Source organism: Gopherus evgoodei, chromosome 10, assembly GCF_007399415.2.
Source record: "Gopherus evgoodei ecotype Sinaloan lineage chromosome 10, rGopEvg1_v1.p, whole genome shotgun sequence".
NCBI classification, from domain to species: Eukaryota; Metazoa; Chordata; order Testudines; family Testudinidae; genus Gopherus; species Gopherus evgoodei.
Genome location: NC_044331.1, coordinates 68961432 through 68984330, shown reverse-complemented (window position 1 = coordinate 68984330; position 22899 = coordinate 68961432). Strand labels below are relative to the sequence as shown.

General features: G+C 43.9%; 1 protein-coding gene across 2 annotated transcripts in view; it reads right to left on the bottom strand.

Annotated features, from left to right (window-relative positions):
* IQCK (IQ motif containing K) overlaps window positions 1-22899 on the bottom strand; it is a 92867-nt gene that overhangs the window by 57518 nt on the left and 12450 nt on the right. For both annotated transcript variants that reach the window (XM_030578432.1, XM_030578433.1), the window contains exons 5-6: window positions 12308-12360; window positions 12089-12166 (exon numbers count right to left, since the gene is read on the bottom strand). In XM_030578432.1, coding sequence (XP_030434292.1) covers window positions 12089-12166; window positions 12308-12360 — 131 coding nt within the window. The remainder of the gene's footprint in view (window positions 1-12088; window positions 12167-12307; window positions 12361-22899) is intronic.

Here is a 22899-nt window from a genome sequence, read left to right as displayed (position 1 = left end):
AAATCCCGGCTGTGCACAGTGTGACGAACTGGGAATGTTCTTAATGTTTTCTCTCAATACTGTGTTGGTGCCTCAGTGTCCCCATGGCAGTTCTTAAGTATCTGGCAGAGCAAGGGCCAGTGCACCTAAATGCCTGACACTCTGTCTCCTAGCAACTGATGGCCTCAGCCCCTCCTCTGCAAAGGTTCCAGCTGAAGATGTTGGAGACGAAGGGATCAGGTGACCTCCTGGCCCGGGAAAGGAGCTGAGCAGAGAGGAGGGGCTGGGGGGGGTGTTGTTAGTCTGGAGCTGGCTGGGGATGAGGAGTGGAGGGCAGATGTGGGGGGTCTGGTTCACTGCCCCCCAGAATGGACCCGGCCGAGGGGTCCGGTTCGCTGTACCTACAAGCTCTGTTTTAGACCCTGTTCCTGTCATCGAATAAACCTCTGTGTTACTGGCTGGCTGAGAGTCACGTCTGACTGCAAAGTGAGGGTGCAAGACCCTGTGGCCCCCCCAGGACCCCGCCGGGACGGGCTCGCTGTGGGACGCGCACGGAGAGGCAGAGGATGCTGAATGCTCCAAGGAGAGACCCAGGAGGTGAAGCCGTGTGAGCTTCTTGCCCTGAACAAGTCTGCTCCAAGGGAGAGGAGGCTCCCCAAAGTCCTGACTGGCTTGGTGGGGAGCAGTTCCAGAGCATCGCCCGGTGACTCCATGACACGCAGACTCCCATTGACAATAATGGCACTGTGTGCGGATACAGTGGAATGTCAATATACATTCAATTTCTGGATAAGGGTCTTATTGCCTCCATACAGCTACACTCTTGAAGCTTTAGGGATTTCCACACTAAAAAGCAATTTGACCTTAACTAGGATTGTGTGTTTTAACATGGTGTCCACAGCTATATAAAGGAGACCAACATATATTGCCATCAGATTGATTGTTATGATTATTAATCTTGAATATTTATATTATAATCATGCATAAAGCCCCAAATTGTGGGCTGAGCACTCTACAAACACATATAAAAAGAGACAGTCCTTGCACTGTAAAGCATATGCTCTAAAAGACACAGGAACAGATAAAAGGTTAATAGACAAATAAATCCGGGCAGACACAATTTTGCTTAAAAAAGTTCATAAGCACTCAAAAGTTCATAAATATTTTTTAAAAAATAATTTCTCATGACATTTCTAGTATTTCCTGCTACCAGTCAGTCTAGAAATACTGCAACAGCAGCTCCCTGTGTAGGTGCTTTGCTAATGTTCCTATCCAGAATTCAGAAATGCGGAGGCGTGGAAAATTGAAAAGTTTTTTTTTTTTTAATGAAATGTCTCCAGAAATCTCTGTTAATGGATTTTATTAAGCATTATTTATCTCGAAAGAAGAGCGAGGATAACTTAATCCAAAAGAGACTGCAGCACTGATTTATGTGAATAACCTTTAAATCCAGATGACAACACTAACTACATAATGTACTCAATACTACATGAAGACTCCACAGTTTTAAAGGGATGGATTTACACAGGGACTTGATGAAATATCCCTTGGGCACTTCCACAGGCCTGATGGAATGAGCACAAAGACCTTACAAGACAGATTCTTTGTAACAGGTCACAATACATTCATTCAACAGTTTGCAGAAACACTACTGAATATTAGTTGTCTTTCGGAGCAACACCAATACACCAGATTGAGAAGTGATTTGAAAAATACCTCACCATATGAAAAGCTCATCCATTTTATGAAAGGTATTTCTCCTCGGAAAGACTCTGTATGTTGGACCAACCATGCTTGGCCTTCTGAAGAAGGAGATACAAACGAGCAGCCTTAGGTCTACACTGGGGGGTGGGGGGGCGGAGAAAGAGGGCGCCAGCTAAGTTGGTCTAAGACAGTCACACAACTTCAGTTACAAAAGTAGCATAGCTGAAGTCGACATACTTAGAGCTACTTACTGTGGTGTCTTCACTGTGATAGGTCGACTGCTGATGCTCCCCCATCAACTCCGCCTATGCTTCTCGCTCCGGTGGAGTACCGGAGCCAACGGGAGAGTGCTCAGTGGTCAATTTATCACGTCTTCACTAGATGTGATAAATCAACCCCCGTTGGATTGATCACTCCGGAGGTAAGTGTAGACATGCCCTTAAACAGTTGTCAGGAGTAAAGCTTCACAAAGTCTTCTCCTGTCTATCACTTTTTCCTTCCTATAGCTGACAACTAGGATGGAAATGATCAAATATTATAATTCCCTTTTTTTTGCCTATTGCAAAGCCCGTAGGCAGTGAAGGAGGAGGGTGTTTCATTTTTTAAAACAGCTCTCTGCTTCCTTTGCATTTTAGGTAGGAAACCTTTTAGGGGAAAGAATCAAAATGCAAATTTCAGACTTAACTCATTCAGGTGTTTTCTAGATACAAACTGAAGTACAGATATACACGTGTAGAACACAGGCATTTATCTAGGCCAGATTTCCAGAGCATTTTTTGACATCTACAGTGTCTGACAATTTAACAGTTTAGCCCTGCAGTTATTGCAATTCCAATGTATTTGCCAAAATAGCATGCTTACTACACGTAGCTTCATTCATGATATAGGAGAGACTTGTCTGGCTGTTCCCAAAGGGGGCAAGTTGAAGAAGAATTCCCCCCGCCCCTTTATTATTGTTATTTATACAGTGGTAGCAAAGAAAATATGCTAGGCATTGTACTGATATATAGGAAGACAAAGTACTTGCCCAGAAGAGCTTACAAGACAAGAAACAGACTTTGGGTGGGGGACAGGTTTATAACGTACAAGCAAAGTGGCCACAGGGGTGAGAAGGGAAGAGGAGCGTGTTATGATAGATGTTAGAAAGTCAGGAGGTCTAGAGGAGGAGGGAGAGAAGCACAATGGGCAAGAGAGTGAGGCAGGACAGCTGAATGGTAGCAAGGGTACAAGAGAGTTAGAATGAAGGGAGACCAGCAATCAACAGTAATCGAAGAGCAAATGGGGAAAAACAAAGTCCACAGACCAACTTTCAGAATTGAGTGAATGATGCCAGGGTGAGGAGGTTCCTCTCAGCTGCAGCTGTTGCTTCCCACATAGACGGAGAGAAAGAGAATGTGGATAGGCCTGGTGCCCTAGCCAGGTCCCTCTCAATCTTGCTGAGAATGGAGAGGCTGGATATCCCTGATTTACACAGTGTGCCTTCAGCTCATATGGTGTCATTGGATGCTCTGGGGAAGGAGTCTTACAGATCTAGAAACAGATTCCATAATCAGGTCCATGCTAGTTCCTTCCTGCTGCAGCTGTTGTTCCCCATAGGTGTCTCTAGGTCTAGTGTGGATAGGAACTAAAATGCCCTGATTTTATATGTATCTGTATGCATACCTATGTCATTATATTACAAACAGCGTCATGTGCCTTTCTCCTAGGTCAGTGTTTTCAGTCTGAAAACTACGAAATAGCGATTTTCCCCTTACAACACTCTGTGTCGGCTTCTGATGTAGAACTCTGAGATTTTAATGGTGAATTTGTGGTTACAGCATGAGACTGGGAGTCAAGAGATCTAAGCCCTATTACTGGATCCACAGACATGTTGTATGATATTGTTCAAGTTCCCATAGTGCTATGCCTTAGTTTGCTCATTTGTACAAAAATGAGGCCAATAACACTTATCTATTTCATAGGGGTGTTTTCAGCCTTAGATGGAAGGAGATTCTTCAGTCAAAGGCACATGAACCTTATCCAAAGCCCACTGAAGTCAATGGGAATCTTTCCATTGATTTCAATGTACTTTGGATCAGACCCTATATTCTGTGAGCATGAAGGATTAGCAGTAATGGTAGTAATCTTTGATATAACCTATTAGGAAGCCAAAGTATAGCATTAATATTTTTCCATTTTCCCCACAGTAGTTTTGACAATCTCTCGTGTAAATCAAATTTAATTATTCTAAGAGAATTTTCAGTCAGAAAACCTTATATCACAGTGTAAATATTTTATATATAAATTAAATGCAAAAATATTATGTCAATGCAATGTTAATGTTGCACAGTTTAAAGTGAAAAAAGAAAAAAAATCATGAAATGAAAAAGTTAAGCTTCCTACAGCAACATTGACTCTCATACATTCCTGTAATCAGAACTGTGTGGCTGGACTCATACAGGATAGGGTCCATATTGAGTTGTTTGTTTGATTTTCTTAGTAAAGGTGTTGCCTATTCTACCAACATATTAAAGCACAAGCTATAAGAAAGACACATGTAGTGCAAATAAAATATATAATGAAAGTTGCAGAACGTGACTGATTTAGTGACAGAGCAATGAAATATTGCAGTGTGCATGAAGCAAAATCTGTGGGAACTGGGCATATTATGGAAAGAAAGAAGTCAGCCAGCCATGCAAAATTACCCCTATTGGCCAGCTGAGAACTGACAATGAAATCAACTGTAAAGGCAGCTGAGACCAGCAGACTTTCCCTAATTAGAATATTAAAAGGAGGAGAAAGGAAAAAAATAATCTATATATACAAACACAGATAGACATCTATGTTCTACATAAAGCAACTAGCACTGCACTAGCAATCATTTATGTACCAGTACATCTTAGCTAAATATTTCAGTATGATAAAGGCTACGATCATTTATTTTCCCCAAATCTCTATATTTGTTCAGTACACACAGATAGTTTCCAACAATATAAATTTTATTTAACAAAAGCAAAAATGCACATAATTTCAATGTTCTGCATATTACTGTTAATTCACAAAGAAACTGTATAGCTCTTGTAACCCCAGTCAGATACCCATGTACGAGCTGACCTTGGGCAGAGGGCAGAGGAAACTACACAGGTTTAGTCGCAAACACAGGACTGCATGCTATTGCCTTTCATTCTCAGGCAATGTTGAAGGTAAACTAGAATGAAGCTGTGGTATTTCTAAATTAATATTACATGAGAATCTCATCATATTAGCATTTTTCACAGCACTGCAACATTACAGATTTATCCTATTGCTTTTTTCCACACATTTATCTAATCTGCTTTAGCAGGTTGGAAAGCCAGACAAACAAATGATGAACAGGGATAGCTCTAATTGCATCCCTACTAAAAATCAAAACGCCAATGGGATCACGACATGACATGGGCACCCCTCGTCCCTCAATTTTATATAATGTGATTACTTGTGCTTGGGATTCAGGGTAGTTCAGCTGGAAATATTGCTGAGGAAAAGTAAGCAAAAGGCAACTGCATTACTCTTATTGCATATGTATGGAAAGAGTATACACCGTCCAAGGCTTTAACTATAGTAATCTGTTAAGGGGAACCTTTACATTTCTAAAATAATGCTTTTTGCTTGTTTTAATTGAGGGAATGTTCCTCAGCCAGACACGTCTTTACTTTTTAAAACTGTTTTAGTAACCAAGGTCCCAATGTATAATGATAAAATATTTGTCAGTTTGCTTAATGCTTTACAAAATCCAGTTGGAGACACGGTATCTGCCCCAAAGAATTTACCTACAGATTCCTTGGCTGTTACTATATATCTTACAGATGGCAACAATTGTGAAGCTTCATCTATGGCAAGCTCTCTAGAATTAAAGCTAAAATGTATTCATCGAAACTTGTGAAACTGGATACAGATTTTGGTTCTTATTCTGACAAAATTTAGACAGTCCCATTTAGAAACACATTATACCAAAAATAAGATTGATAAGTATGGACCTAGTTTGGGCAGGGAGTCGGAGCTTGTCCCCGCAAACTGCAAGCCTCGAACCGGCATGACATTTGCCTCCCCTCATTGGCCTGACTGTAGCTTTCCCCCTCCCCCCCGCCAGAAGTTAAACTAAGCTCATAAAACTGTGGCTTTGAATTTAGTTAAAGAAAATTTAGTTTTGAGTAAGAAATTGGAGGCACTGGAGAACAGCCAGTAGAGGTAACCTTCAAATTTTGAGCATATTAAAAACAAGCTGGAGTGGAAGGAACTTCTTAGTCATTGAAATGCTACCAGAAGAAAAAAGAAAAAATATTTCAAAGGAGGATTACATTTAAGTATTCAGAATTCTGTGTTTTAATAAGAAAAATTCTGCTTTAGAAGAGTGTTGAAATGTACTGCTAAAAGAACCATCAAAGTAAATCACTTTTTGAATCTGGACCACATACTTAACAAATGCAACATAGGGTTTTTTCCCCTAAGGTGGGAGGAAGAGGGTGTGCTTTTCCTTTTTGTTTCTTTTTCAAATCTTCTTTTTATATATGATAGATTTAAACAACAAAACATACCATCAAAATTTGATCCTGAGAGTTTAATATTGTGTCTCCTACATATGTTCAAAGTCCTATTTGATATTGTTATGACTAAGGTTGTGGATTAAAAGAGAGTGGGGATTAAGGAAAGGAAGCATAAATGGCACGTAACATCTTCTATGGGGATTGTGTTTAAGTCTTTTTTCTAAATTATTGTTTACTGCAGTGTTCTCATGGGAATTTTTTCTATCCCTTTTCATAATTAAACTATACTTCTTATGGCATGATTATATGGAAATAATAAAGAAGGTTAAAATATACAACTAGATTGCCAAATCACACAGTTAGAATTTACATATACATATATATTACCAATAGTATCTAATCATATGTTTGGATATATTATTAAGGAGAGTTTTGACATGTTATGCTCATATGCAGGTCACTTCAATATTTACCTTTGGTGTGCTAGCTTTGCTAACTGTCTTGTTAAAAATAAATTATTTTGGGGATGAAGAGTTGTTAAATATTGCTACTATCTGTGAATGATGTCAGCCCCAGACAGCATATGTTGTGAGCTAATAAAGATTAATTAAGTTTCCATAAATAGACTTTTATTTCAAACACATGCAAACAATCATATTTATAACTGAATGAAACTTTATAAATATAGGGGAAAGAACCTTTGAAGGGGACAGAACAGTCATTTTCATTTCACAAACACACACACCAACCGTGTCTCTCATAGGGCAGTGTATGTGTGACTGTGATTGCCTGAACTCTCCCAGGGGGAGCGGAATGGTAGGGGTAGTGCAGCAGCTCCAGACAGCACATGGAATGTGTGTGACGGTGTGTGTAAGGAGCAGGGCTATCCTCACTATTTTGGGGCCCTACGCAGCCCGCCCATGGCGGGAGAGGGGCAGACCTCTGAGGGGAGGCAGGGGGGGCTGACTTGGAGGGCAGGGGGGAACCACCCCCTAGCACTCACCGGTGGCGTGGCTGGGGCTGCACTTCCTGCCACTGGTGAATGCAGGTCCAGCCTTGCTGCAGTCCTCAGGGGATTAGGGGCGGGGCTGGGGCGGAGCAGGGCAGGGGCTTTGGGGAGGGGGTGGAGTGGGGGCAGGGCTGAGGTGTAGCAAGGGCGGGAGCCATGGGGAAGAGGTGGGGGGCTGGGGCTGGAGCAGCATGCAGCTGTGTAGGACACCAGGAAATCTGGGGCACCAAATTTCCTGGTGTCCTATGCAGCTACGTACTTTGCATATGGGCAGGGATGGCCCTGGTAGGGAGGGGCCAGCATGTGGTTCTATATGGGCTGCAGAGGGAGGCGAGAATGGGTCTGTTGAACCCAAAGGTCAGCAAGAGTCCCCAGCATGTCTGTTTGCTCCTTGAGAAGCACTAACATCTCTTGCTGCACGTCTGTCTCCTTTTCCCGTGCTTTTCTCCTCTCCACCCTATCCCTGTCCATTCTGTCTGCAAAGGTGATCCTCCAAGCCATGTGCTCAGTATCCAAAGCACCAGAGGTGTAGGATCTCTTGGAGCATGTCATCCCACATGCTCTTCCTTCTCCTCCTTATCTGGCTGAGCCATTCTGCTGCTGTGGATGTAGAGACTCTCCAGGCTCCTCCTCCTTGGGATTCATAGTGCGGCCCAGAGGAGGAAGGGGCAAATTGGGACAATAATGGGGAGGGAGGGGGTAGCTCACCGGCATGAGTATATGCAGATAGGGCAATTGAACTGAACACTGGCACCATTTTCCATAGGCAGTGGTGATTTTAGCTGATATCTCACTCCTGAGGGTAATGGAGGCTAAAAGGGAAAAGCTGCTGCATGAGTCCAGCTGCAGATTGGGTCCATATGCTGCTAGCTTGCAAATGGTGCCTGCTGAAGTAATTGCTGAATGGCATGGGAAAGTATCTTACCACAGGCCCTCCTCAAAAATTTTTGTCAGAGCATTGCAGACTATCTCTGGGAAAGTTTCCTCAAGATCTCTGTGGAGGATTCATGAGATATCATGGTGCACAAACAGGTTCTGCAGGGCCCCCTCTGTCTTATTGTACAGGGGAATGAGAAGCAGATAGCAACTCTACCTCTACTGGTTATTTCACTACCTCTTCTAGCACGATTAAAAAAGAGTAAATGAACACGTGTCTCTGCGATATTAAAGCAAACTCCATACTTACCAGAGGTTATTTCCCCTGCAGCAGGCTTGCCCGTACTGGACTGTAGGGGCTGGCTCAACTGTTCTGGAGTCAAAAACAGGTCCTGACTCGCTGCGCCACTGGATCCCCTAGTCTCCTGTCCCCCATACTCCTTCTCTTCCTCATCCAACACCTTCTCCTCACTGTTCACTCTGGGGGCCTGTGACTCCACTCCCCTGAAGTCACAATGGGCTTAAATTGCAGCAAGGGAGGTTTGGGTTGGACATTAGGAAAAAAACTTCCTAACTCTCAGGGTGGTTAAGCGCTGGAATAAATTGCCTAGGGAAGTTGTGGAGTTTCCATCATTGGAGATTTTTAAAAGCAGGTTAGACAAACACCTGTCAGGGATGGTCTAGATCAGAGGTGGGCAAACTACGGCCCGCAGGCCACATCCGGCCCCTGGGACTGTCCTGCCTGGCCCTTGAGCTCCCGGCCGGGGAGGTTAACCCCTGGCCCTGCTCTTGCTGTCCTCCTTCCCCTGCAGCCTCAGCTTGCCATGCTGCCAGATCTCTGGGCAGTGGGGCTGCGAGCTCTTGAGGCTACCAGTCCTAGTGCTCTAAGCATCACGGTAAGGGGGCGGGGAGCGGGGGGTGTTGGATAAGGAGTAGAGGGTTCTAGTGGGCAGTCAGGGGACAGGGAGCAGTTGGATAGACATGGGAGTCCCGGGGGCCTGTCAGGGGGTGGGGGTGTGGATAGGGGTTGGGACAGTCAGGGGACAGGAAGTTGGGGAGGTTGGATAATGTTGGGGCCCCGGGGGGCAGTGGGTCCCAGGAGGGGGCAGTCAGGGGACAAGGAGCAGGCGGGTTTGCCTCCCTCAGAACCTCCAACCCATCCAGTCAGGGGGCGGGAAGTGGGAGGGGGCGGATAGGGGGCACAGCCTTCCCTACTCAGCCCTCCATACAGTTTCGGAACCCCGATGTGGCCCTCAGGCCAAAAAGTTTGTCCAGCCCTGGTCTAGATAATACTTAGTCTTGCCACGACTGCAGGGGACTGGACTAGATGACCTCTTGAGATCCCTTGCAGTTCTATGATTCCAAGAGGTATCCACGGGGCTGTTGGCAGTGGTAGTGGGGTAGAGGGTGGCATGTAGCTCTTTATAAAAATGGCATGTCTGCACTCTACACCAGAGTGACTGTTAGCCTCCCTTGTCTTTTGGTATGCTTGTGGCAGCACACTGGCTTTCACGCCACACTGCTGCGGTTCATCTTGTAGCCCTTCTTTCCCATGCCCTCAGCAATATGCTCATAGATAATGATGTTTCTATGGTTGGATTGGAGCTGTGCCTGCACAGCCTCTTCTCCCCACAGACTCAGGTGATCCACCACCTCCTGTGTACTCCAGGCAGCATGGAGCCAGCATGGTCAGCTGGGTAGTGCTAGGTGAACTCTCCACACCAAGCAAACAGGAAATGGAATTTCAAAAATTTGCGGGGCTTTTAAAGGGGAGATGTGTGTATCCAAATATCTGGCCTCCAGGCAGCAGAGTTCAAAATGGTGACCAGAGTGGTCAGGTTGGGGCACTATGGGGCACCTCCCGGAGGCCACTAAAGGCAACATAAGTAAAACAGTGTTTACACTGACACTGTGTTGACTTAACTCTGTTGACCTAAGCACTATGCCTCTCACGGAGATGGAGTTATTAAGTCAGCACTGCGGACGAGTTACATAGGTGGGAGCAACATTTTAGTGTAGACACTTACAGAGTTAGGTCAACAAGCTGCCTTGAGTTGACCTAACTCTATAGTGTAGACCAGACCTTAGTCACCTTTAAAAATTCCAACTCCCAGGTCAGTAATAACAGAAATATGATACTATCTGGTATGATGCTGTCTATGAAATTAGTATGACAGTCTCACTCCAGTTTAAAGCAAGCATCCAAATCACAAAAATTGCCACTTTAATTGGCAATCTTGTTGGCTGAGATAGTAAGCAGCTAATGGGCACGGAGAATGAAATGTATTAGTCCCTAGAAGTTGTCCATCCAAGGTAGGCATGAGCCACATTGGCAGGGAAGTGTGACGAAACTTGTTATTTCTGTATTAGGTGTCTGAGGGCATGTCTACACTACAGACTTAAGTTGACCTATGTTAGGTCGACTTACAGCTACTACCCTCCTTCTGTCGGTGATGCAAATTCGCAATGGGAGCACTTCTACTGATTGAAGAATGGCAGTGTGGGGGGCTGAGAGTCAGGGTTCACAGTTCCATGCGGCTCCCCACCAGTAGCCCAGCTGCCCCCGGGCTCTCAGCTCCGTGCTCCCAATGAGAAGTAGGCGGTAGCCATCTGGACTTCTCGTCTCCCTGTTCCCTGCCAGGAGTGTGGGGGACAGCCATCTGAGCTTCTTGCCTCCACTCTGGGAGCAGGGAGCAGCTGCCTGTGCTTCTCGATTTCCTGAATGGGGAGCGAGGAACTGGGCAGGCACAGCTGAGCTGGGAGTGGGGAATCAGGCAGGCACAGCCCACCTGAGTGTGTGTGGGGGGAAGAGATGGAAACAGCCGGGCTCTGGTTTTCTTGTCAATTTCAGGGCTCCAGCATGGAATCCTTAAATTGGCAAGATAGCCAACATCTGATGTAAGTAACACAGTGTCTACACAGCCACTGCATCATCCTAACTACACCGACATAAGCCCTGTGCCTCTCGTGGAGGCGGAGTTATGATGTCGGTATAGTATGGCACTTACATGGGCAGGACAAGGTTGTAGTGTGTACACTGACATAATTAGGTCGATGGAAGTTGCTTTACATCAACCTAATTGTGTAGTATAGACCAGGTTTCAGTGTCCACTTTTCATTCACCCTGCTCTCTTCAAAGGCCTATGAATGTTAAGAAGCTATTCTCTCTCTGAGGCAGTGACTCTGAGTTTTAGATTTTTCCAAGTGGAACCCTATAGCAAGATTTTCAAGAAAGCTCAGCTCCCATTTTGGCATCTTAATGAAATAGACAGATTTCCAAAAGCTTCCACTGGTAACAAATATGGTCACATCATTAAAGGTGCTTAAATGGGAATTCTCTTGAAAATCTGGCCCATAGAATTTCCTGACTCCTTCATTGTGGGCTGTTATTTCCCCACCTATTCTCTTGCCAAGCAACAACTCCATTGCTGGACAAGTCATTCAACAAAAAAGAAAAAGATTCCTCCAAAACTATGATATAGCCCTGTATTGGAGGAATAATGGGGAGGCCTGTAGAGGGAGACAATTCACACTTTACTCTAGAAACAGAAAGTGTCATCTCTTAGATACAAAATCATGAATAATATGCAGAAGAAATGCATCTCCCTGCCAAGTATTACTACAGGGATTTTTAAACAAGCTGGTCACAGTCTGGAGGAACAAATTTCTAAACCTCAAAGAGGTTCCTAATCATTGCATTAGCAAGCAGTATTTAAAACCAGGGTTATTTGTTCATTAGTAAAAGGATTTTAATAATACCATCAGGCAATTTGAAATTCCCTGCACTTCAGAATAATGAAATGTTTAGCATTCCCACAACGCTTTCTGTGCATATGGTCCTGGCACAAAATATCTTATAACTACCAAATTAACAAGCACCACAAAGATGCTTTGTTATGCAAGAACAGTGAAGGACACTCCAAAGGGGACAATTTTAACATATTTAAGTTTTATTTGTGGTAGGGGGAAGATGAGGGGGGAAAAAAAGAATACTATTTGAATATTGTATAATACTTACTGGTCCTTTAGCCAGTCCTTCACAAAAGGGATGGAGAAGAATTCTGTGAATGGCTCGTCTTTCCTCTTTGAATTCTGGCTGATAATTAGACCATATTTTTTTTTAAATACAGTTAACGAGAAAACGACAACATTGATCTCAATTGTTGTTATTCTATTTGTAAATTTATTTTGCTGAATCATTAGACAAAGTTAATACACAGAAACAGAATTAACTTACTTGTATAACCACTCAGTCAGAAAATCACAGGCGATAAATTTGGTCCTTTTTCTCTAAAGATAGAAGATAGTTTCAAATTATTTATTACCTTTAGACTGGTCATATGTTTTAACTAGTGTTCAGGAACTGCACCTAAGCTGATTGCCGTTGTTGAATAAAATATACAGCACATTATTGTGTCTATTTTAATTTTGCAACTGCCAAACATCTGTGGTTTAGCCAAAGCTGTAGAAATTTCATTTGTGGAACCATTTTTCAAGCCAAGTCTAAATATGAGTACAGTAACTCCTCGCTTATTGTAGTTACGTTCCTGAAAAATGCGACTTTAAGCAAAACAATGTTAAGCGAATCTAATTTTCCCATAAGAAAATTAATGTAAGAATTAATGTAAATAGGGGGTTAGGTTCCAGGGAAATTTTTTTCACCAGACAAAAGACTATATTACACACACACACACACACACACACACACACACACACACACACACACACACACACACACACACACACACAGAGTATAAGTTTTAAACAAACAGTTTAATACTGGTACACTGTGATGATGATTGCAAAGCTTGGTTGAGGTGGAGGGTGGGATATTTCCCTTACTGCTAAATGATGAACTAGCAATTGGCTGAGCCCTCAAGTGTTAACTCTCACACTCTACAAGGCAGCAGGAATGGAGGGAGGGGAGACATTGCAGACAGAGACACACACAGTATGTGTGAGAGAGAGAGATGCACATTTCCCCCTTAAGTACACTGCCTTGTTAATTAGATCAGCTTGCTGAGACCACAGCTGCTGCAAGCTGCCTCCATCCTGAGCCCTGATGTGTCCCCCCGGCTCTATGGAAGATGGGGTAAGCAGGGTGCAGGAGCAGGGGGAGGGGAACACCGTGTAATTAGCCCTCTTCTTCCTTCCGTCCCCCTCCCCTCTCTGCACAGCAAGCTGGAGTCTTGGGGAGCAGCTCCGAGGCAGAGGGCAGGAGCAGCACATGGCAGTGGGGGGAGGGACAGTTGAACTGCAGGCAGCTGCTGCACAAGGAACTTAGGGGAGTGGGGAGCTGATAGGGGGGCTGATGGTCCACCCTGGTTCGAAGCCCCTGCCAGCTAGCTGCAATGGGCTACCCTTCCTGCAAGCAGTAGACAATGCAGGCGGCTGCCAAACGACGTTAGAAGGGAGTATTGTACAACTTTAAATGAGCATGTTCCCTAATAGTTCAGAGACGTAACAACGACATTAACTGGGACGACTTTAAGTGAGGAGTTACTATAAAGGAAATTTGTCCATTTTGACATTTACACTAGGATCTTGATGCTTGTTGCACTGTAGTTATAACAAATTCCTTCCCAATATCATTCCTTCCAAATGGTGGTCTCTTTGATTGAAGGAATTAATGGATTGGATGTAAGAAACTGCTGTATATTACTGTACATTGTATTCAAAGCTGTTATCTCATTCTTACAATGTCTCCCTAACCTACTTATGACTGACTTTTTTCATCATCATCATAGAATTTCACTTTGATATAAATTCTTTCTCACTTTTGATTAACATGGCACATGAAAGTGTTCAAATGATTGCAATACACACGAAGAACAGATTCAGAAACACACTACCCAATACTGGAACAAAATGCTCTACCATTCACTTACAACAGGAGACAAGATACGTATACACCTCTACCCCTATATAATGTCACCCGATATAACACGAATTCGGATATAACGCGGTAAAGCAGCGCTCTGGAGGGCGGAGCTGCGCACTCCGGCGATCAGATCAAGTTTGATACAACGCGGTTTCACCTATAACGCGATAAGATTTTTTGGCTCCCGAGGACAGCGTTATATTGAGGTAGAGGTGTATTATGAACTCCAATGTGCTCATTGGAATCTGACATTGTTGAGGCAAGGGAGGACAGGAAGGATGGTAAGCAGAATGTGCTAGGTCCCAAGAAACTAGCTGGCAAGCATGCCTGGCAGAGTTCATGGCCTTGTTCTTAAAATTAAGAGGCCAAGTTCAGCACCAGTATAATCAAGCACAGCTCCACAGAGGACACAGGAAGCTGCATCTATGTATCTGATGGCAGCATTCAGCCACATGAGCCTGTTCCTGCAATATACTGCGCACCCTCAATTCCCACTGAAATCAATAGAAGTTGAGGGCATCCAGAATATCCCATGATCTAGTCCATGTTTTGTTGTTATTTTCTTTAATCTAAAATAAAAGTAATCTAATCTGTAAAGTAATGTTGGCTGTTGTGTATAGAAAACATAATAATATTTTCCATACAAAACCTTACCAGTAGATACACAAGACTCCAGTCTCTCTTTTTTTTAATTGGACCCTATTATGGACAAGATAATAGCATTGAACCACAGCTGTATGTAGGAGACAGTGTGAACCTGCATCAATCCAATGGAGCTGAAGGAGTCATTGTGCTTAAATCATGCAGGCTGCTTGTCCAGTGCACCTGACCAATTCAGTAGGCAGGCAGGTGTGAAGGGGAGCAGGCCCATACCCCACTTTGGGCAAATTTGTGCATCCATAGGAAAACAGAAGGAACATAAAGACTGTGATTGTCTCTAGCAAGCCCTTGAATGTGGAGGAAGAAGCAACAGCACTATGGCCAGGGTTACTCTGGTCCTATATCTTCAGTCCCCCAGGTAAAGTATCATTGAAATAGGAGTTGCCAACTTTCATGGGTTTTTTTGAGAGTCTTGCAATAGTTGGCATTTTTCTTAGAAGCCCCAACTCCTGGAGACTAGTGATCATGTGAGAATCTCAACTTTCATTTAACAAGTAAATAAGTTTCTAGCCCTTATGGTTTGGAGAGGGGAAAAACTTGAAAATGCTGAGCCTTAAGTGCTTAAAAATAAAACAGAAGGTAAATAAAAAGAACTCTACATTTTTTTGAGTTTGAAAAACTCAATTTTTCAGCCAATCTTATGATTTCTGGGGATCTGATTTATGTATGACTTTTGAATACTTAGGGTTGACATTACTGGAAGTTACCCTTTTAACTTTTGTCATAATGTTCAAAAAAACCCAAACCAAGCAAAAATGTATATTTTTAGACATTCGATTTAGCATTAGCAAAAACTACCATTAATATAATCTGAAATCCAGGGACCTGGGTGACTCCATTAAAAATGTTTTTAGGCCAGGATAATTTTGGCAACATTAAAGATCATACCAAAACTGATATGCAGGCACAAAGGTGACTTCTGTACTTATAAAAAGGATACCTAATTGAAACTTTTGCTTTTATATGTTTAATGCAATCAAAAATTGTGCAATTCACACACCACTTTTCTACTCAAGATACTGGCTGGTTGACACTAATAAACAAGCTGTTCTGTTGTCGCCATACACAGTAGTAAAATGAAAGTTTATTTTCTCTTCAATTATATCCTACTATTCAATTCCAACACACTGTAGCTTTCTAAAAGACAGTATTATGAAAACACTAAAATATAACTATGGGGAAACGAAAGCAGGCATCTTAAGTAAATGCTCTGAAAATCATTTAAATTAGCTAACCATAAATAAACTGCATAATGACATTTCTTTTCTTTTCACAGCAGATGCCTTGTTTCTAATGGTATTTACAGCACTATTTAGTTTTGAAGTTTCATTCTATACAGTTAGCAAGTGCTGCCGCATATGTAAAGGGCCCGCTGAGAGACTGAATCACTTCTGAAGCAGAGGAAAAAATGGAAGAAATGTTGTTGTTCTTTTGTTTGGGGCCAGCATGGACGTGTTGTGCATACCCAGGCGCACACAGAACAGTCAAAGTATTGTGCCATTGCTCAGCTAAAAGCATTATCTGTTAGGTGGACCACAGAGGGAGGTGGACACTTTGTGTGACCTTCGCAAAGCATGTGCACATCAAGGATCACATATACACTGCACATTACTAACATTCAAGGATAAAGCCCTATGTGCGGTACAGCCTCCCAAACTAAATGCACAGGATCAAAAGCAACGTTTGAAGATAAAGATTAAGTGAAACACAGCTAGGGTGAAGGGGACAGAACCAGAAGCAAAGCAAGATTAAGGATTAGGGATCAAATAACGATCTAATTGAAGTCAACCGCAAAACTCCCATGGTCTATAAACATACAGCAATTTGGCCCTAAGAGCACCACTAGACAGGAATAGGAACCTAGCTGTAGAAGCAGCATCTTGATTCAGGAATCAAGATTACAAGCAGCAGCCAGCATTAGGGGACTAGTGCCAGGATTTCATAGCTGGAACTGAGAACATAGAATTAATTACTCGGGGCCAAATGCAGCAAGCAGCATTCAGGACTAATTGGCACGATTCTGTGCCAAGCCTTGGGAGCAGCAGACAGATGCACTGGACATATGAAAAAGGACGAACGCACTTGCAGTTATTCCTGAAAAGACACCTTCTGTGAGCTCCCCTTCTCTTCCTCTGCTCTCAAAAGAGCAAATTGCTGCAGACAGCTAATTTAATGACTTCCTCCTCTAATCAGCAATGTTCTTATCAGTATTACCACGCTAGTCATGGACTAGGCCCCTACTGTGCTATGCACACTACAAACCCAGAACAAAAATACAGTCCCTGCTCCAAAGAGGTTACAGTCTAAATTGTTCTTTGCTTGTGAACCAGAAAATTGACAGACTGGTTTCCCCAGACATTACTTGGCAGCATAGGATGAATTTTAAAGGGCCAGGACTGTAAATCTTTTAGGGCAGAGGGAGCTGAATTTGTATCCCCTTAAACTCACCTTGTAAACTTCATAGGAGCAGTGGTGTAGGACAGCTTTTGAAATCCATCCCAGGACTAATAGGAACTTTGCCAATGAAGGCTGCCTGTTGAATTAGTCCACCTTTCCACTGGCTTGGGGTGCTCTTGGATTCAGAAGGAATAGAAGTTGTCAAGAGCACTATTTTTAAATTTTGCTTGGCAAAAAAAGCAGTGACGTCACCAACAGACAGGATTTTGTAGTGCTCTCTGCCTGGGGCTAGCCTTAAAGACTTGTGCAGAGTGTAGCTGTTTACTCATACTACATAGTGCTGCCCAGTGTATGTTTCCAAGTGAAATTCAAAGCCTGGGTTTGACTGGGATCCTCATTTTCCTAGTGATTGTCTCTCTGTACTCCAACCTAACAGCTGAGAGAAGCAGAGGTGTTCTTTCTAAAAGTTCACAAACCTGAACGTCCAAGGTCTGCAGACCGGGTGTTCTTAGCTAGGCAGTTCTCAGTTCTGGAATTTGAGGCCCTGTTGGTCTGATAGAGCTTGAGTTTGCTTACCTTCAAAACTGATCTCATTTTTGTCTAAGGGGTGCTAGACATGGGCTTTACATTTTCTTTTGCAAAGGGGGCATTTTGCCTTCCCCAGTTAGCATTGTGTTAGTATATTGCTTCAAGTTATGCAATCTTCTAATGTATATAGATGAACCTACAGGTGGTAATAGGTACATTTTACGAATTAGAAAAAATAAAATTAATACAAACATCTTTAAATAGAAGTGATTTTATATTTATAATGATACTGTGTTTTTCACCTGAATAATTGATTCCAGGGCCCCTAAACAATAGGAAGGCGCTTCTGCCTTCTGCCTGGGAAAATACAATAGATATGTATCTGAAGATTTTGTAGTTGAAAGAGTGGAGCCTACTTGCCATATTATCCCTTTATCCCAAATCCATGGATTCCTTTCCTTGGCATGAATATGATGCAGCTGAGCTGCCACAGGTGTTAGAGGGTGTGGGCAGACGGAGAAAAAGCTGTTGTACTTCATATGCTTCTCCTAAAGGGTAGGAGATTAGTGCACAGACATGAACTGGGGACCAGTGGAATGTTCCAATGGGAGGAGAGGGGATCAGGAGCGGCAATGAAGGGCTAGTTCTCCAAAATGAAAGACTCAGGGCATCCATATGGCTAAGCGGCCACAGATCTGAGGTTAAAAACTAGAGCCGCAAGTGAAAGGGATGATACCTTGGAAATTCCACATATGTTTTCCTGGTAAGTCTTCCCCTCCCGTAGGAAGGTCTGATGTGGCCCATGCCAGGGTCTTTACTGACACATGAATCACAGCATAAAAAGCATATATGCTGACACACAGATTTGGCCCTGAGAGAGAGGAAAGTTTGAACAATATTTTAGAAAACTGGTGGGGGGGGGGGAAGACATAATGGTAAAAGGTTATCAGGCCAGAGCTGCTTCACAGCAAAATTCTCAGGATTCACATACAGCTAATTTCCATTCCAGCATCTGGATGTGCAGAAACAAAGAAGTCTCCCAGAGGAGCTTTCCTAGGCTTGTCATGACAATACCAGATGCGGTTCCTAGAACATCAGAAAACTCTGTAGTTCTGAGCTCTAAAAGGCCATCTGCTTCACAAGAGAGCTTTCTGTTAGGTTATCGAGAATTAACATCTTATCTAGAGGGCCAAGTCCTTACCTGGATTACACCTAAAACTAACTGGCAGACTTTGGCTTGATCTCTTTATACTATGTTTTCTCTAAGTCATAGTATTAAACTAGACACAGTTTAATGGACCCATCAGACAGTGAATTGTTTTAGAAAGTAAAATCTATATTTCTTTGACAGGAAGGTACTAATTATCTAGCGTTCACTCTGTTTTAAGTAATTTACTCTTTCCTCTGCAATGAATAATATAAGAGTAACTAATCAAAACAGTGGTGCAGTCACCATTGAAAACAATCAGCCAAATTCATCATTGGTGTATCTCTGTTAAAGTTAGTGGAGTTATACCAGTACTGGGTTGCGGCATGTAAAGCACTGGGTCACCTTGCTCTGGTCAGCACCACCAACCGGGATGTTAAAAGTCCGGTTGGTGGTGCTGCCCTGCTCAGGCAGGCCAGTGCCTACCTGTTCTGACACTGCACTGTGCCTTGGAAGCGGCCGGCAGTGGGCCCGGCTTCTAGGTTGGGGGGGCAAGCACAGGGCTCTGCATGCTGCCCCCACCCTGAACACTGGCTCCGCACTCCCATTGGCCATCAACCGACCAATGGGAACTGGGGGGATGGTGCCTGCGGGCAAGAGTCGTGCAGACTCGTTTGTGTACCTCCATCTAGGAGCCAGATCTGCTGCTGGCCACTTCCGGGGTGCAGCACAGTCCATGGTGCACCCCAGCTGCACTGATGACCAGGAGCAGCCGGAAGCAAGTCCGCATCCCAACACAGTGCCCCAATCCCCAGCCCTGAGCCTCCTCAAACTGGAACCCCTTCCTGCACCCCAAACCCCTCAACCCCAGCCCCAGCCCAAAGCCCTGACCCCCTCCTGCACCTCAATCCTCTGCCCCAGCCCTGAGTGCCCCCCAAACCTGGAGCCCCTCCTACACCCCAAACCTCTCAACCCCAGCCCTGACCCCCTCCTGCACCCCAACCCCCTGCCCCAGCCCTGAGCCCACTCCAAACCCAGAATCCCTTTCTGCTCCCCAAATCCCTCATCCCTGGCCTCACCACAGAGCCTGTACCCCTAGTCCAGAGCCCTGACCCCTTCCCGCACCCCTCCCCCAGCCCAGAGCCCCCACACACACCCTGAACCCTTCATTCCTGGCCCCAACCCACAGCACTCACCCCCGCACACCAACCCTTTGCCCCAGCCCTGAGCCCCTTCCACACCCCAAACCCCTCTTCCCCAGCTCCATTGGGTTGCAGGCATCAACAACTTTCTTCAACTGGGTCCCCAGAAAAAAAGTTTGAAAACCACTGCACTATGCAGCTGTTATCAGTGTTAATCAGTGAAATTGGTGATTGAACAGCAGCCTGCCTTTAGAAGGAAAAAGGTGACATAAATTGACCCGCTCTTGGCACACTCCTCCTATGCTGCACTGATCAGGACAAACACAGGAAACGTCTGCACATTGTGTATTGTTAACCTGCTGATGTGTTTATAAACTATTTATACACAGGAATCATTTTCCATTCTTTATCTTATACGTGGTGTGTTAAATACAAAAATATTGTTAATGTCTAGATGAATTCATCATGACCACGATTCCATTCACTTTCCTGTATATCCTGTACTTTTTTAATGTAATGTATTTTGTCAGAGTCCCAGCTGCAACCTCCCTTTTCTGTGGCTATTTGTAACAACCTGAAAGGAATGTCAGAATAATGGTAATAAAAATGTTTAAACGTTGTTAAATTTTTATTCAGAGAAATGAATGCATTACTCAATTCTCAAGTGAGAAGAGGTGAAAAAGTCCCTACACTGGCAACAACAGAAAGCACGAGAAAACATACCATAGGGAAAAATCCTGCTTCAGCAAGGGGAGATGCTAGGTGACATAATGGTCTCTTTCATCTCTAATCTAAAAATGTAGTTTTTTGCAACCTATTTTAATATTCATATCAGCTTGAAGTCCGAGAATACACCCAGCAGTTGGTTATTATTAATACTTACGTTGTTGAATTTCATATTATTTATTTGGACTTTAAAATTTTAAAATAAGCTATTGAACTATAAACTCCTGTTTCCACTTCTCTCTCTGCACTGGATCTCGCCAATTTCTTCTGAGAGAAAATTGACAAAATACAACATGACCTTCCCTCTCCTCTTCCCCTCCTACAACTCTCTCCCCCTCCTCCCTCTTCACAGATACAGGAGTTTTTCATTTACTTTGCTCTAATGCCTCCACTTGCCCTAGTGATCCCCTTCCATCCCATCTCCTGATCTATCTCAAACCAATCCTCATCCTTCACTTACCCTTTTCCTTCACCTCTTACTATCCTCTGGCTCTTTCTCCTTACAATACAAGCATGCTTTAATCTCTCTCATTTAAAAAAATATATCATCCTTTACTGCACTTGCTCCTCCAGCTACTACCCTATCTCCCCTCTATCTCTAAGCTCATTGAACGAACATTTTATAATCTGTTTGTAGTTCTCCTTCAGTTCCATCATAGACTCTCTCCAGTGCTGCCTTCACCCCTCGCACTCTAACCAAACCACTCTTGCCAAACTCTCTAATGACCTCGTCTTAACCAAAGCTGAGAACCAGCACTCCATCCTCATCCTCCTTGACCCTTGACAACAGACTGCACGGTGGAACCTTGGAGTTTGATGGCTTTCAGCGTAGCACAGAGATCGGTGGCTCTGTGAACATTTTGGAGCTATGAGAGACGTTGTGATGATTTTGTGCAATTTCAGGAGTTGGAAGGCTGCCAACTATATGACCATTTACAGAAGACCTGGTGCTGCAGTACATTGTGTTGTTAGCAACCTGGCAATTGCATCATGAACCATCTCCACTCACCTATTGGGCTTTATGTTTGTTAGTAGGCTCAGTGATGATACAGATCCTTGTAGCGGGTTTTTAGTTCAGAGGTTTCTAGCAGGGTGGTCTCGAAGCACTATCCCTTGGGAGGATCCACGTTGTCCAATCATTATTAATACGTTCAGGGATTTGGTGTGGATCCTAGATTCCATATGTCGTTGTGGATAAGAGGTGGTCTTGTTCAGCGCTGCATTCCTGGTAGCGTTTTGAGGGTTTTTTTGGATCTGTGTCCTGCAGGGATACTTCTGGAAGGGGTTTGGAATTGATGGATAGACATTTGGAGAGGTGATATTAACCTTGAGGAGGTCAAAGATGGATCAGGGAGATCAGAGAGAATTCATTATTTTCCAGAAAGGGGACAAGCCTGGGATCTGCCCTGCAGGTGCTGTGAAGGCATACATGGCAATAAGACCAGGGAGGGATAGGTCTCTCTTTATTCACAGTGATGAGAGTTCCCTCACAGCATACCAGTTTGTTACAGTTTTAAGACAGGGACAGATGAGGCTGCGGTTTCCAACACATGAATTTGGTTCCCACTCAGTCAGGATTGGGGCAGCAACAGCAGCAGCCCAGCTTGTTCTGGGGAATGGGACAATTCAGCGTTGGCATTCTGAAGCATACCATACGTGCACGAGACCCTCACTGGTGGCAGGGAATCAGTATTAATTTTCATTTTTGTTTGCACTTGCAAATGGGCCAGTAGACCACGTGGATCTGTGGCACAGTATTGTTTACTGGACATATAGGTGGGCTTCCAGGTTGCCTGGAGATTCGCAGCTAGTCCTTGGGGGTGAAGCAGTCCTGAGCTGGCATGGCATGAGGGACATGGTATGGGACCAGCTGATGCCCCTGCTGTACACCATGATGGCACGGGAGCAGGCATTAGATATGATTGTGCTTCATCTTGGGGGGGAAATGGTTTGGGAATGTGTGTAATGGTGTAATGATCAGAGCTAAGAGAGACTTGGGCAGATCCTGGAACTTTTTCCAGGAGTAAAAATTATGTGGTCAGACATGTTGTTATGAAGGGTGTAGCAGAGAGCAGTGAAGCTCCCATGGGTGGAGAAGGTTAGGAGATATGTAAACAGGGAGGTGGCTAAATTCATAGGTAGCCTACGGGGGTTGCTAATTTTTCATCTGGGGATATAGCAAACAGGGCACCAGAGTTATTCTGGCAGAATGGGGTCCATCTGTCTGACCTGGGAGCTGATACATTTTTGGCCAATGTTAAAGAGAGCATCAGATGTCTGGGAACCCATCTAGATATATGGGGGTGGGGAAGACAGCCAAGCTAAATGCTGGTGTCTCCTTGTGCCAG